Genomic DNA, 15804 nt, shown 5'->3' with positions numbered 1-15804 from the left:
ACAGTAAAACCCCGAGTAAGATTTACCAAAAATTCAAATTTCAAAACCAGGCAGCTGTCGAATCTTCCCTTTGTACCTTCCTCTGTAGATTATCTTCTCCTTAGGGATTTCTCTTTCACAGTTCGTTGATAGATAAAGGTACCTTTAAGAGAGCTGTACTTTGGGCAGTCTGTACATGCTTAGTGGCTTGGCAGTTCCTCCCTAAACTGTTCAGTTTTTCCCGGTCTTATATCCCAAAGCATCAGATCGTTTCATTGGTTTCTAATATTGTCTATATCACTAAATTCAAACTCGATTGGAGGGTTAGTACTTTTTTTTAGGATAGAAAGTGCTTTATTAGTTTTATTTTACAAAATCAGTTTTATTTATGTGATAGAAAACAGAAGTAACATTGTTGGCGATTACAAAATTGCCATTGACATTTCTCATTCCACAGCACTAGTTTCTGTTCTAATGCCACAATTAATACCCAATTATTAATTAAAATATTAAAAAAAGGACAACACCAGTGTTTATAAAACCTATATAAGATTAGCATAAGTTACAACGATCAATATTAAATTGGAGCTTCTCAGAGGATGATTGGAGGGTTGGAGGGGTACACTTTAAACTGATTGGCCGACTTTGAATTTGTTTTTGTCTCCTTGCGACTCAGCCAATGCTAGCTGCTGGACTAAATGTTACATTGTAAATTCTCCAGCACTCTGTGTGCTTGCTAAGTCCTTTGCTCTCAAAAGGTACAGTACACTTCTACACCTTCATAACAAGTAGGAGCACCTCCTTCACTCTGGCTGGAGGACTAACCTAGACTTGAAACGTTAGCTTGTTCTCTCTCCACGGATACCGTCTGACCAGCTGCAACTTCCAGCTTTTGTCGTCTTCACAAGGATATTGCCAGGGGTTGGAGGGTTTGACCTGTAAAGAGAGAGAGAGAGGCTCTGAGGTTGGAGTGTCGGAGGCTGACTTTACACAAGTTTATAAGGTCACGAGGGACATGGATAGGGTGGACGGCCAAGGACTTTTCCCCCCGGGATAGGGGAGTCCAAAACTAGAGGGCTGAGGTTTAAGTTGAGAGGGGAGAGATTTAACATGGAACCAAACGGGGAATCCTTTTCACACAGAGGGTAGTGCGATTATAGACTGAACTGCCAGAGGAAGTGGGGGAGATTAGATATTCCGAATCAATCTAGTCTCATTTGCCAGCACTTGTGCCTCTAAACCCTTCCTATTCGTGCCCCTATCCAGATGGCTTTTACTTTTTTGCAAGCATTTGTCGAGAACCTTTCACACAGTCCAATAATTACAAAGTGCTTCATAGAGTTTTCTTTAAAGAAGTCTATTTAAAAAAAAAAGAGGAGGATTGAGAGAGTCAGAGATACTTCCAGATCTTTGGGTCTGGGCAGAGTTACCTACATTAGAGCGATGTAGGTGAGGGTAGTGTTACTCTACGGAGACAGACAGTCCAACCGTACCTGCTTCTGTACTTCTGCATTTGCAACACGCTAAAATTGAAATCCTTCGAAGACCCTCAATAGTTTAAAAATCACACAATACCATGGTTATAGACCAACAGGTTTATTTGGAAGCACTAGCTTTTGGAGTGCTGCTCCTTCGTCAGGTTTCAGAGCAGCGCTCCGAAAGCTATGTGCTTCCAAATAAACCTGTTCGGCGATAACCTGGTGTTGTGCGATTTTTAACTTTGTCCAACCCAGTGCAACACCAGCACCTCCTCTCCATAATTATGCCATTACTTTCCGACCAGATCTTTAAAATTACCAATCCCAGACTTTGGTAATTCCAGACATCAGTTTTGTGTCTTAAGCAAAATAGATGATCAATTTATTAAAAACAATAACTTTAGAGAAGAAAATTATATAAAGTATTACAATTAATGTCTACACTTTAACTTGGCTACACCGTTGTCAGCTCCTCATTCACACAAAGGACAGACAAAGAAACAACCCACAATAATTAAAAGAAAATTACAAAACTGGCTCGATTACTTATGGAATCCTTACAGTGGAGAAAGAGGCTATTTGGCCCCTCGAAGCTACACTAAGCCTCGAAAGAGCATCCCACCAAGATCCACACCATCCCTGTAATTCATTCCTGATCAAGGGCTTATGCCCGAAACGTCGATTCTCCTGCTCCTCGGATGCTGCCTGACCGGCCGCGCTTTTCCAGCACCACACTCTCGACTCCATCCCTGTAACTCCACGTGGGTTTTGTTTTAAAAAGCCATAGCTAACCAGCACATCCCTGAACGCTGCAGTGCAACATTTAGCCAAACCATCTAAAAACTGCCCACCTTGAGACAGTGGGAGGAAACCAGAGCGCCTGCAGGTAGCCCACGCAGACACGTCGAGGGGGAAGAACGTGCAGACTCCACACAGTCGCCCCCAGGGTGGAATCGAACCCAGGTCCCTGGTGCTGCGAGGCAGCAGTGCGGACCTCTGTGTCACCGCGCTGCTTTCATCTGTATTACTTGCAGGCCCTAGCCGCTGTCATTTGGTTGTGACATCGCAAGTGATGCGTGCTGTTTGTCAAGAGCGCAGACCTTCTGAAAGGAACATCATCACTTGCAGCAAAGTTGCCCTAAAGATGCCCTGGCGATCCCTCAGGAGTCCCAACTGCCAACGAATTTCCCAGCAAGTTCACGCTTCTGAGGCCCTCTGTAAACGTCTCGAAAATGGAGTTATTTAACATTACTTTCACAGCGTGTCGTTTTGCTCAAGGGATGAGGGTGTCGCTGGATAGGTGGACATTTACTAGGAGAGAGCGAGGAGTGCAGACGCTGGAGATCAGATTCGAAGAGTGTGGCGCTGGAAAAACGCAGTCGGTCAGGCAGCATCCCTGCTGTCACCTTCACCCCCAACTTCATCGACCTACTGCATTCTCAGCTACCTCCCCACCCCCCCTCCCATTTAGCTTGCAGCCCCCTCCTTGGGCCACATTCCTGATGAAGAGCTTACGCTCGAAATGTCTACTCTTCTATTCCTCGGATGCTACCTGACCAGCTGTACTTTTCCAGAAACATACTCTTCAGCGGAAGTGAAGATTTATCGTCCGTCCTTAATTGTCCCAAGGGCAGTTCAGAGTCAACCACATCGCTGTGGGTCTGGAGCCACATGTCAGGCGAAACAGGTAAGGGTGACAGTTTCCTTCCCGAAAGGGCATTAGTGAACCAGACGGGTTTTTCCCTGACCATGGATTCATTAGACTCTCAGTCTCAGATTTTGAATTGAATTCATATTCCTCCATCTGCTGTGGCAGGATTTGAACCTGGGTCCTCAGGACATTATCTGGGTGTCTGGTCCACTGACAACAGCACGAGGCCATTGCCTCCCTCCTTCCTGGAAGCATTGATCAGTGTCATCTTTTCAGTTCACTCACGTATCTGTAATAATCCGGTTGGCACAGCGACTCAGTGGTTAGCATTGCTGCCTCACAGCACCAGGGACCTAGGTTTGATTCCTCCCTCAGGCAACTGTTTGCACAATCTCTGTGCGGCTTTCCTCCGGTTTCCTCCCACTGTCCAAAGGTGTGCATTTTAATGTGGATTGGCCGTGCTAAATTGCCCCGAGTGTGCGGGCTAGGTGGATTAGCCACGGAGAAAGCAGGGTTGTAGGGGCTGAGTCTGAGTGGGATGCTGTTCGGAAGGTTGGTGTGGGCTCAATGGGCTGAACGGCCTGCAGCCACACTGTAGGTATTCGACTTCCACCTCCAGCTTTCCAGTCTCCAAGCTTCCGGAAGCTGGTGAGAGAGAGATGAAGCAGGCAGCTTTCAAAAGTTCACACCGTGCCAGTAGCAGCCCCTCTGAAAACCAACAGTTTGAAAAAAACACATCCAACTCTGATTCCGCCCTGACAGCCTGATCTTTTCCCAAGAACCTCAATTACCACTCAACATCCACTTTGAATATAGGGCCTCTTGCAGTCTCACCAGAACCAATTCCTACATAGCGATCGTGTCAGCGCCCCACTTCTGCGATCCCGGGGTCGCTGTGTCAGGCGAAACCTTTTTAATTCAACGATGAGGCCTGAGCTTCACCAACCAAACAAAGGCTTTTACTTTCACCACAAGTCTGTCCCAATTTTCTGCCGCCATTCCATGTTTGCAGCCCCAAACCCAAATGGCTTAAAAGAATAAAAGTAAAACTAATGAAAAATCTGTGAGGGTTCTGACAGTAGGAAAGGGTCTGAATCAGAGGAGGGAATGGGCATCTTGGGATCAAGGGGATCCCAGGTATGGTCAGTCATGAAGAGAGAGGCTACCCCCTTGTGGGTCATGATCATGGCTGTGCAGGAGACATCTGCTGGCTTGACACAGGATGACAGACACTGCCTGTGTGGCTTTACACCACAAAGTTGGTCTGCAGCAGACTTGGGGGTGGCGAGAGGGGAGGTCCAACTCTTCCATGCTGACCAGATATCCCAAATTAATCTTGTCTCATTTGCCCATATCCCTCTGAACCCTTCCTATTCAGGTGCCTTTTAATTGTATTTGTACCAGTTTCCACCACTTGCTCTGGCATCTCGTTCCACCCACGCACCATCCCCTGCGTAAGAAAGATGCCCCTCGGGCACCTTTGATATCTTTCCCCTCTTACCTCAAGCCTACGCCCTCTACTTTTGGACTCCCCTACCCTGATTCCTGATGAAGAGCTTATGCTCGAAACGTCGACTCTCCTGCTCCTCGGATGCCTTTTCCAGCACTACATTCTTCGATGTCCCTACCCTCGAAAAAAGTCCTTGGCTATTCATCCTTATCCATGCTGCCAAGGAACAGTCTAAGGTCTTTCTGCTGGAGTTAGAAGGGGTGTCCGTTCAGTTACCTGACCCTCCCAATGCCTCATATCTTGGTCAATGGGGTGGGGGGCTGCACGGTGGCTCGGTGGTTAACACTGCTGCCTCACAGGCGCCAAGTTCGATTCCAGCCTCGGGCTACTGTCTATGTGTGGAGTTTGCACATTCTCCCCGTGTCTGCGTGGCTTTCCTCCGGGTGCTCCGGTTTCCTCCCACAGTCCAAAGATGTGCGGGTTGGGTGAATTGGCCGTGCTAAATCGCCCTCGGTGTTCAGGGGTGTGTGGGCCAGGGTGCATTAGTCAGGGGAAATGTAGGGTAATAGGGTAGGGGAATGGGTCTGGGCAGATACTCTTCGGAGGGTCAGTGCAGACTTGTTGGGCAGAAGGGCCTGTTTACACACTGTAGGGATTCCCATTCTCTTGTACAACTAAGAAATGCCTTTGGTTTGTTTGCTAGATGGGGGTCAAACTCCAGTTTTATTTTTGCTTCTTCATAAGCCACTGTAACAGAACCGAATAGCTTAAGAGCCTATGGGTGTGTATGTATAAAGGTACTTTTATGAATAAAGTACATAATTTGATATAAAGATGCTCCAGTTTCCTTTGGCTGTTCCTACTCAGTCCTCCAATCCCGCCCTTTCATTCATTCCAATTGGTTGGAGGACCAGCCTTACCCGCCGTCTATTGGGCCGCAGCGGCCGTCAGTCACCCATCTCCTCTTCCTATTGGTCTATCGTGTCCGTCGGTGACCGGAGGAGGGGGGGTGGCCCCCTCTTCCTATTGGAGCTGAGTGGCCATCAATCACCCGGTCCCCATGGTGATCCGGGGCATGCGCACCGCCGCTGTGAAGTCGGCGTCGGACCGCCATGATCGATTTGGCCGGCGCGTCGCTTGAGCCGTAAGTAACGGAGCTGAGAGGCCGGGTCGGGCGGCACGTTCACTTCAGCAATCGGTGGGTGGTGGTGGTGGTGGGTGGGGCCGCGTTTGAAACACTCAGTGCCCTCTGTTTGCTGCAAACGGGAGGAGGAGGCAGGTACCGGCCTCCTTCAGGCCCGGATTAATGGCCGCCATCTTGAAAATAGGCAGAGCAGCGAGCTGCGCATGCGCCGTCGTGCTCTTTGGGAAGGAACAAAGGGATGTTCCCGGATGTGGGGGGGAGCAGGGCAGGAGATGGTCAATGTCAAAGATGTCCTGGACTCATAAGCAATGGTGATGCTCATGGTTGTTGTCAAGGAACAAAAGCATTGCCTCACCCTGGCTGTTAATGCCAGAATCATGAAAGACCTGTCTCGAAAAGGAAAATCAAGGTAAAGGTTTCTCCCAGAGAGGAATGAGGCAAAACCATAAATGGGTGGCAGAGCTCACACTCCAGAGTGCGGCGCTGGAAAAGCACAGCAGGTCAGGCAGCGCCCGAGGCGCAGGAGAGTCGACGTTTCGGGCATAAGCCCTCCATCAGCAATGCGCCCCTTTTTCCCGATGAAGGGCTTATGCCCGAAACGTCGACTCTCCTGCTCCCCGGGCGCTGCCTGACCTGCTGTGCTTTTCCAGCGCCGCGCTCTTGACCGAGCTCGCGGCTGGAAATCTGTTGAGTGAGGCTTCTGAGTGCCGAAGTGCTAATTGGAAGTCGAGGTGCTTGCTCGTCGGTCTTGCGTGAAGCCCCTCCTGGGGCATGAGTGCAGACAGAAATGTGGGTAGGGGAGTAAGGTAGTGAATTAAAATAGCGTGCGGCTGGAAAGTCAAGAGTTGTTCTTGAGGATTCAGTTGAGGCGCTCCACAAAAAGCAGACTCCAGTCTGCAAATGGTTTCCTCTGTTCAGAGTTGAAAATTGTGGCGCTGGGAAAGCACGGCAGATCAGGCTGGATCTGAGGAGCTGGAGAATCGACGTTTCCGGCATAAGCTCTTCATCAGGAATGTGGGAGGGGTGAGGAAGGGGGCTGAGAGATAAATAGGAGGGTGGGGGTGGGGCTGGGGTCAAGGTAGCTGGGAAGGCAATAGGTAGATGCAGGTAAGGGATGATAGTGGTAGGTCAGAGCAGAGGGTGAAGCGGATAGGTGAGAATGAAGATGGATAGGTAGGATAACTCAAGAGGGCGGTGCCAAGTTGGAGGGTTGAATCAGATGAGTTGGGGGGGGAGGGGAGATGGGAAAACTGGTGAAATCGACATTGATGTCTTGTGGGTGGAGGGTCCCAAGTTCGTAGGAGATTTCATTGCAAACTTGTGTCGAAAGAAATGCAGGTAAATTGCGACTTCATTTTGAAGGGGTATTGGAGGCTTTTGTGAGGAGGTTAAAATGGCATCCATTGCGCCTCATTGAGAAGTTGCAGCAGCGCGGGGGTGGGGGTAAGTGTTGGGGGCGACGAAGGATTGGACCAGGGTGACATTGAGGCTACTTCAGTAGGCTGAGAGATGATGTAAATACTGTTCGATTTCTGCACTTCAGGGGCCAAATACTTGAAGTGGAAGCAGTCCACAGAAGGTTCGCTTATTCTGGGATGGAGGAATTGTGTTTTCTGGAGAAATGTACAGGTTAGGCTTATACTCGGTGATGTTTTGAACAAGGAGAAACAGTCTTAAAACACGTGGGATTCTGAGGGGTCCTAGCAGGATAGACGCTGAGAGGATGTTTCATTCTTTGTCAGGCTGAGTTTAATAATAAGGGATTTGCTGTTCAATAAGGAGATAAAACATTTATTTTCCTGATGGGTGGCTATTAGTGTTTACCATTCTTTTCCACAGAGAGCAGTGGAGGGTGGATGATTAATATATAAGGCTGAGAGTCAGGTATGTTTTTATTTGTCAAGGGAGTCAAAGATTACGGGGGTCAGGCAAGAAAGTGGAGTTAAGGCCACAATCATGATTTTAGTCAATGACAGAGAGCAGGCTTCACGGGCTGAATTAACTACTCCTGCTCCTGTTTCTGAATGATTCAGTGAATCATTGTTTTTTTGAAAAGTGAGAGACCCATCATGTAACTGTCAGAATGTTGGAAATGTGTTGGTTCTCTGTCGAGTCAAATCGCTTCTGTCCCACACTGAGAAATGCTTGAGATTTGTAAACTCCATCCTCCACGGGAGTTTACTGATCCATTGCTGACAGTGACCTCAAAGGTTGACAGCTCATCTCGGGGTGGGGTGGGGGTGGGGGTGGGGTGTAGTGATTGTCATCAGTCCTGGACCAGAAAGAAAAGAGGCGGACTGAGCAGAGGGAGCTGTTCCTCCAATCGTTCCGAGTAAAGGAAGGATGGGACAACTCTCAGGGCCCAGGAGATGGATAAAGTGTCCCACAAAAAAAAAACGAGAATTTTCTGTCCTTGTAGTAACGATGTTTATAAACACCTATTGCAGGGGATTGAGCGGACGAATTGCAGACAAAGTAAATCAAACCAAAGACTACAGAGTCTCTCGATTCGTCAGGGTCCGAATGTAGTCAGCCTTTGAGCGTGGGAAGAGAATTGTTCGTCCATCTGTTTGTGGGAAAATATTCAATGATTGATGTGATGGGAAGAGCATCCAGAATTCCGTTTGCCCCAATGAGGGTGTTCCAATGAACTGAGTGTAGAGACAACGTATTGTTGCGCAGACAGGGTTCAGCAGCTCATCCAAACTGGAGAGACAGAGGAACACCCGCGCCGCATGGAAACCATGGAAGTGCGGGGACTGCGGGAAGGAGTTCCGAAGCCCGTCTGAGCTGGAGGTTCACCACCGCAGTCACAACGGGGAGAGGCCGTTCATCTGCTCCCAGTGCGGAAAAGGGTTTGCGCAGTCGTTCAACCTGCTGACGCACCAGCGGGTTCACACCGGCGCGAGGCCGTTCGCCTGCTCCGAGTGTGGGAAGGGATTCACGGATTCGTCCAACCTGCTGAGGCACCGGCGGGTTCACACCGGCGCGAGGCCGTTCGCCTGCTCCGAGTGTGGGAAGGGATTCACCGACTCCTCCAATCTCCTGAGGCACCGGCGGGTTCACACCGGCGCGAGGCCGTTCACCTGCTCCGAGTGTGGGAAGGAATTCACTCAGTCGTCCCATCTGCTGAAACACCAGCGGGTTCACGCTAAGGAGAAACCTGCAGCGTGCCAGGAATGCCATAACAGCGCCAGGGAACTGACATGCCGTCGACATGCCAGCACGGAGGAGAAATCGTTCAGGTGCTCTCACTGTGGCGCTGACTTCGGGCGATCATCTGAACTAACTGTGCACCAGCAAATTCACACCGAGGAGAAGCTGTTCACCTGCTCCGAGTGTGGGAAGGCATTCGCCGACTCGTCCAGCCTTCTGAGACACCAACAAGCTCACACTGCGGAGAGGCCATTCATCTGTACCGGGTGTGGGAAGGGATTCAGCCAGTTTTCCACTCTGCTGGGGCACCACCATGTTCATGAGCAACTGCAGGCGTTGGATTCCAGCTGTTAAGCCCTGTCCACGTATGCGTTCCACGGCTCAGAACTCTGGGACATTGAACATGTGCTCCTTTTACAACTGCGTTCAGAGTCAGGGAGTGTGGGAAAGGCACTGCCAAGTCTGAGATTTGTGACAGACCATGTTCTGCACCTGAAAGGGCACGTTTACATTTCCAGGCTGAAAGTGACTGTGTGTGGGGCATTCTGGTCCCAGGATTTCGAATGTTTTTGAGACATTCCTGATGCAGCTGTTTCAAGGCTTGGGTTGACATTGAACCTTTCGCACAGTACAATATTACAAGACGTGACACAGGGGTTGACTTTAGGTGCGTTCAAAGGAGGAGTGAGGGTCATAACAGCAGAGTGAGAAAATGTAAGAGATTGGACATCATTTGAGGAAATAAAATGGGAAGATAGAGGGACCCTGCGAGTTGACATCAATTTTGAAAATGTTCACAGCAGCTAAAAGCTAAAACAAACCTTTGAAGGTGCTCGTATCGATGAGTAAAGGGATATCGGTAACGTTGAAGAACGCGATGTCATGGCCTTGAAAATAGGAAGACTAGACCAATGATGAACACACAGTGAGTGACTGAGTGAGGTGAACTGTGATTTGAAAACAGGCGTTAACCAGATAAAGGGCCAGGAGTAAAGAGATCCTCCCGAGGAACAGCAGAGAAGAAGCAGAATCCATACCTGACCATTCTGGATATCATTCCAGACTGGGAATTGCTGAGTGTATGTGCCTTGGGTAGACCATAACTGGAGAAGTGTCTTCAGTCTAGCTACCACACCTGGGGGAGGAGCTTAGAAAGAGTACAGCACGGGCTGACCCGAATGATACCTGCACTCCAAGCAATAAGGTCCGTGGAGAGGTTAATCAGTGAGTAAAATAGTCAATATAGTTGGGCGTAGATAGAGGATAGATTCACAGATCGGAAACAGCGAGCGGGCACAATATGCGTTAATAACTTGGAGGAAGAAAGCAAACTTGCTGTAACCAGCTTTTGAGATACGAAAGTCGGTGCAAGGCTGGTTGTGTGTGTGTGTGAGTGAGAGAGAGAAAAGAAGCAGTTTGCAGAGAGATGTTGATAGGTTAATGAAGTGGACAAATGGAGTGTACATACGCGAAAATGTGAAGTTGTTCATTTTGGAAGGGCGAGCGGCCTGTTATGTAACTTGAGAAAAACTGCAGGAAGCTGCAACACAAAAGGGGACTTGCGCACAAAACGCAGCAAACCAGCACACAGGGGTAGCAGGTACTATCGAAGGCTAATGGAATGCTGGCCCATATTCCGGGGGGAGTTAGAGTATAAGAGTAGGTGGGTCTTCATGCAACTGGACAAGGTGCTGGGGCGACCATACGTGGAATACTGTGCGCAGTTTTAGTTCCTTTATTTAAGGAAAGATAGCACTTCATTGGAGGCATTTCAAACACGTTTCACTTGGATGATCCCTGGTCTGGAGGGACTGTCTTATGAGCAAAGGCTAAACGGGTTGGGACTGTGTACTCACTGGAATTTAGAAGCATGAGAGGTGATCTCACTGAAACCTATACAATTCTTTATGGGCTTGACAAGGTAAATGCTGAGAGGATGTTTTCCCCTGCCTCATGGGAGAGTCTAAGATGAAATAGCATAATTTCACAATGAAGGAGCGCCAATTTAAGATTAAGATGAAGAAGACTTTATTCTGAGGGAGCTCCTTGCCACAGAGAGCTATGGGACTAGATTCCTTGCGCATATTTAAGGCTGAGGTATACACTTGATCGGTCAGTATCAAAGGTTATGGGGGGGGGGGGAGAATGCCGCAGAGTGGATGTAAGGATTTTCAGATCAGCCATGACCCTACTGAGTGGCAGAGCAGGTTGATATTCCTGTCCCTATTACTTACGGTCCTGTGGTCAGAGCCAGAGAAGGAGGTCGTTCGGCCCAGCAAGTCTGTGCTGGCACTGTGTAGATCAACCCAGTCTTTTATTTTGGTTCAGGTGACCATTCAGATTCCTTCGGCTGTTCCTCCTCCCTCCCAGACCGCATCTGCTGATCTGGAGTGCGCGCAGTTCAGTTGCTGGAGAGCAGAGTTCAGGCCCCGTGCACGTCAGATTTTGGGGGGGGGGAGAGAGAGAGAGAGAGAGAGGGTGTGTCTGTCTCTCCTTGGATTTCACCATGAGGGTCCAACAAGCCCAGGATTGCGGGTTTCAGGGCAGGTCATGGTCGGGAAATCCGACCAGCCGGAGAAGCGGTGGCGTGTGCCGAATGGGTTTTCCGCTAATGTAGTGGGCCTTGGTACTCAGGAAGGAGGAGGGGGGCTTTTGAGTCTCATACTCGATTTAAAAACCGAGGAGAGCTGCGGATGTTGGAAATCAGAAACGAAAACACAAATTGCTGGAGGAACTCGACTGGTCTGGCAGAGAAATCCGAGTAAACGTTTCGGGACGAGTCACCCTTTTGTCAGAACTGCTTTCCCTGCCCGTGCTGTCTTTTTTTTTGGCTTTTGAGCATCTCTCGGCGTGCGGGGTGGACGGACAGAGGTATGTGAGTTAGAAGCGGCCACACGGCCAGGATCAGTGGGGTCACAGAGGCCAGCAATGGGGATTGACCCGTTAAAAGACGTGCACTGGACATTAGACGGTAATTTCAGACTTTCCAGTATTTAACCAGAGGATGTTTTGATTCTTTAAGGTCCAATTGGCAGAAAGATCAGGGCGGTGTGAGACTTGGAGGGGAGCTCAGTGATGATTTCCATGTACACTTCCTCCCCAGTCCCTCTCTCTCTCTTTCTTTCTCCAAAGTGACCAGATTCCCTTCAGCTCAGTTTCAGAACCTCAGTTTCAGAACCTCTGTTTTACGTGGCTTCTCTCTCGCCTTATTCCCCCCACCACCCCTTTTTATTTTTCTCTGTTTTTAAATCAGTTTCGCGGAGTATTAGTAAGAGTCAGGAAACACAATACGTCACGTCAGGATCGGACGGGGTTTCTCGGCAGCTGGGCAGGATCAGACTTGGAGATGGCGGTGAACGGCGCTGTCCGCGGTGAGGAGAAACGCTACCTGTGCTCCGTGTGCGGGCAGGCCTACAGCCGGTGCTCCGGCCTGTGGAAACACGAGCACAGCCACACCCTGGAGAAGCTGTGGAAGTGCGACGACTGCGGGAAGGCGTTCGGCTACCCCTCGGACCTGGAGGCCCACCGGCGCTGCCACACCGGCGAGAAGCCGTTCTCCTGCTCGACGTGCGGGAAGGCGTTCGCCGGCTCGTCCACCCTGGCCATCCACCGGCGGCTGCACACCGGGGAGAGGCCGTTCACCTGCCCCGACTGCGGCAAGAGGTTCACCCGGTTGTACAACCTGCAGGAGCACCAGCGGGTCCACACCGGCGAGAGGCCGTTCACCTGCTCCGACTGCGACAAGACGTTCACTTGCTCGTCCAACCTGAAGAACCACCGGCGCGCCCACACCGGGGAGAGGCCGTACTCCTGCTCCGAGTGCGGCAAGGCGTTCACCCGGTCGGTCAACCTGCAAAAGCACCAGCGGACCCACACGGACAAATAAAACCTCACCAATGTCCCCCCACCCCCCCCCCCCCCCCCAGTGCAAAGTGACAACACATCGAGACTCTGCACTGCCGACTGGGTTCAGGGAATCAGTTCAACTTGCTGCCCATCAGCAAATTCACACGGGGGGGGGGAGAGAGTGTGCGTGGACGAAGTTACCAATCAGTCCAACCTGTTTGAGACACCCGCGAGTTTGCCAGAACCTAGTCCGATAGGATTCTGCTGTTAATCACAAATAGGACTGAGCCGTATTTCTTTTTTTTTGTTGTCGTCTGTCTCTGCAGATGGCAGCCTAGTGTTTGGGGTTAATAATCATGATTAAAAGTCAAATAAATCAGCTTTGTTTTTAAACTGTGTGACGGGTCTTTTAAATGTTTTGTGAAGGTCTCTTCCCTTTTGAAGGGCTCCCCGTCCTGTGTCATCCTCACCTCCGACAAAAGGGACGAGTCAGGAGGGCGAGGGAATACTCCCCGCTTGCTCCAGATGGGGTGGTGAGGGGGGCGGGGGGCGGGGGGGGCAGCTCTGACAACATTCGAGAAGCTCGACACCCTCCAGGGACAAAGCAGCGCCCCCACTCTATTGGCACCACATCTACAAGCATCCGTCCCTCCACCACCTACACTCAGTGTGTACTGTCTACAAGATGCACTGCAAAAACTTAGACAGCACCTTCCCAAACCCATGCCCTCTACCATCTAGAAGGACAAGGGGCAGCAGATACATAGGAAGACTGCCACCTTAAACTCCCGCACCCCCCAACACCACCCCCTCCAAGCTCCTCTCCATTCTGATTTGGAAATAGATCCCTGTTCCTTCATGGTTGCTCTGTCAGAATCCTGGAATTTCCTCCCTCAGGGCATTGTGGGTGAACCCACAGCAGGTGGACTGCAGTCGTTCAAGAACGCAGCTCACCCTCACCTTCTCTAGGGCAACTAGGGACGGGCAATAAATGCTGGCCAGCCAGCAACACCCACATCCCACAAATGAATAAATGTTTTTAAAAAAACAAGCATTAAGAGGCTTGTTTCTTAATGAGTTTGAGATGATTTGATCATCTACCTGGGCTGCTTCCCACTCCTTCTGCTAGCTTACCAGGTGGTACTACCTGTAGCATTTTCCCTTGCTCCTGCCCTGAGCTCTTTATTTTCTTCAGTTTGCCTCCCGTCCTGTCCCATGCCCTTCCAGAACTCTCATTTCGTCCACGCAGTGCACACTCTGCTGCCTCAGCCCCCGTTCGCGTTACACGTCTGACCAACTGACTTCCGGTGTGAGCTGATGTTGCTCACGTAATTCTGTCAGTTCTTGACACTGAGAGGAGGGGGAAAGCGTTTTCAACCAGAGAGTGGGGTGAGACTGGGGAATTCTCTACCACGCAAAGCCAAAATGTTGGATGTTTTCAAGAAGGAGTTCGATGTATAGTTCTTGGGGCCGAAGGGAAACAGAGGGATAAAAGTGGGTACGGATCAACCACGATCATATTGGGAGCACTCTTGCTCCTTTGTTCCAGGATCTTTATGTACCAGCTCTCTTCCCCACGTATTACTCCCTGTTAAGTATGCAAGGGAGCTCGCTGAGCTTGAATGTTTGTTTTCAGATGTTTCATCACCATACTAGGTAACATCATCAGTGAGAGTCTCCAGTGAAGCCCTGGTGGTATGTCTGAAGAAACGAAGACCTATAAATAGAGAGGCGGGACATACCACCAACGCTTCACTGGAGATTCTCACTGGGTGATGATGTTACCTAGTATGGTGACGAAACATCTGAAAACAAACCTTCGAGCTCAGCGAGCTTACCTTGCATACTTACCATCAATTTAAGCTACAAATCCTCTCAAAGAAATGGATTACACCCCGTCCTTGAGGAAGCAATCCTTCACTTCCCTCCCCTTGCAAGTGACTGCCTCACCTCCAAACTCCCTTCACTTCCCAAAGCCCTCAAATGCCTTGTTGCCTCCCAAACCTGCCCCATCATTCCTGGAGCTCCTAGTTTGAATCAGATTTCCAACCTTGCCACAGCACTAAGACAGCTCTTATTGCAACGACATCCCATGTCAGCGCGGGCAGAGGGAAACTAAAGCCTGCCGTCCCTCTTGACCTGTTAGCATCCTTTGGCGTGGCCTTGCAGGAGGAATACACACGTTTAAAAAAAATATAAAGATCTTGGAAAAATGCTGCAAGTCGACCTCTCTTGGGACCTCAAATATCTGTTGTATAATTTTACCAACGATCAACGAGCTCCTGTGAAATCCTTTATTCGTTGTGCACAGAGAGTTGATAGAGTCTTGCAGCATGGCAACAGATCCTTCCATGCAACTCGTCAGTGCTGACCAGGTATCCTAAGCTGAACTAGTCCCATTTGCCTGCGTTTGGCCCATATCACTCAACCTTTCCTATTCATGTACCTGTCCGACTGCCTTTTAGATGTTGTAATTGTACCAGCTGCCACCACTTCCTCTGGCAGCTCATTCCATACATGCACCACCCTCTGTGTGGAAAAGGTTGCCCCTCAGGTCCCTTTTAAAGGTTTTCTCCTCTCACCTTAAACTTTTAGTTTTGGACTCCCCGACAACTGGTGGAAAATTACCTTATCATGCCTCTCATGATTTTATAAACCTCTGGAAGGTTACCCCTCAGCCTCTGACATTCCAGGGACGTGTCCAAGCCTATCCAGCCTCTCCTTATAACTTATACCCCCTCCAGTCTCGGTAACATCCTTGTAAATCTTTTAATGCACCCTTTCCAGTTTAGTAACATTCTTCATATTAGCAGACGACCAAAACTGTACACGGTACTGCAAAAGTGGCCTCACCAGTGTCCTGTACACAGTCAGTGCACCTTAGTGCTCTCTCTCTCTCTTAGTGTGAATATACTTGTGCATCGGCATATTGATAACAGTGAATCTCTTGCCACACCTTTGGGCAGGAGAACAGCCTCTCCCTGGTCTGACTGTGCCAATTCACCTCCAGCTCAGACTGGAATCTGAATTCTTCCTCATAGTTTCCACGTTTCCATGGTTTTCACCTTGAATCGAGTTGAATTAGCGTCATGTACTCAAA

The 15804-nt window shown here is 49.6% G+C and overlaps 2 protein-coding genes and 1 long non-coding RNA gene across 4 annotated transcripts; 2 read left to right on the top strand and 1 right to left on the bottom strand.

Moving 5' to 3' along the window:
* Window positions 1-310: 310 nt before the first annotated feature.
* LOC148144568 (uncharacterized) lies at window positions 311-5582 on the bottom strand. Its single transcript, XR_015751516.1, has 2 exons — window positions 5479-5582; window positions 311-915 (listed from the first exon to the last, which is right to left on the bottom strand). It is a non-coding gene; the product is annotated as an uncharacterized LOC148144568 (long non-coding RNA).
* Window positions 5583-5618: 36 nt separating this feature from the next.
* Window positions 5619-12211, top strand: LOC148144567 (uncharacterized). Its single transcript, XM_087975415.1, has 3 exons — window positions 5619-5690; window positions 8364-9783; window positions 12112-12211. The coding sequence occupies exons 1-2, from the start codon at window positions 5619-5621 to the stop codon at window positions 9210-9212; spliced, it is 921 nt and encodes a 306-aa protein (XP_087831541.1). The 3' UTR covers window positions 9213-9783; window positions 12112-12211.
* Window positions 5631-13097, top strand: LOC148144566 (uncharacterized). 2 transcript variants are annotated; one of them, XM_087974871.1, is made up of 2 exons: window positions 5631-5702; window positions 12112-13097. In XM_087974871.1, exon 2 carries the CDS (start codon window positions 12205-12207, stop codon window positions 12742-12744), a length of 540 nt encoding a protein of 179 aa, XP_087830997.1. In that variant the 5' UTR covers window positions 5631-5702; window positions 12112-12204; the 3' UTR covers window positions 12745-13097. The 2 variants fall into 2 exon arrangements, with proteins under 2 accessions (XP_087830997.1, XP_087830996.1); XM_087974870.1 differs by lacking the exon at window positions 5631-5702 and adding an exon at window positions 5957-6111.
* The last annotated feature ends 2707 nt before the right edge of the window (window positions 13098-15804 follow it).

Source organism: Chiloscyllium plagiosum, unplaced genomic scaffold (assembly GCF_037043375.1).
Source record: "Chiloscyllium plagiosum isolate Xiang-an unplaced genomic scaffold, Cpla_swu_hap1 HiC_scaffold_27, whole genome shotgun sequence".
NCBI classification, from domain to species: domain Eukaryota; kingdom Metazoa; phylum Chordata; class Chondrichthyes; order Orectolobiformes; family Hemiscylliidae; genus Chiloscyllium; species Chiloscyllium plagiosum.
This window is presented reverse-complemented; position numbering and strand designations above follow the sequence as displayed.

Excerpts from the sequence above, each read along its gene's own strand:
- LOC148144566 (XM_087974871.1), top strand. The coding sequence starts at position 12,205 with ATGGCGGTGAACGGCGCTGTCCGCGGTGAGGAGAAACGCTACCTGTGC.
- LOC148144567 (XM_087975415.1), top strand. The coding sequence starts at position 5,619 with ATGGTGATCCGGGGCATGCGCACCGCCGCTGTGAAGTCGGCGTCGGAC. Across the intron at positions 5,691-8,363 it reads ATGATCGATTTGGCCGGCGC|AGACAACGTATTGTTGCGCA; the intron begins GTCGCTTGAGCC and ends AACTGAGTGTAG.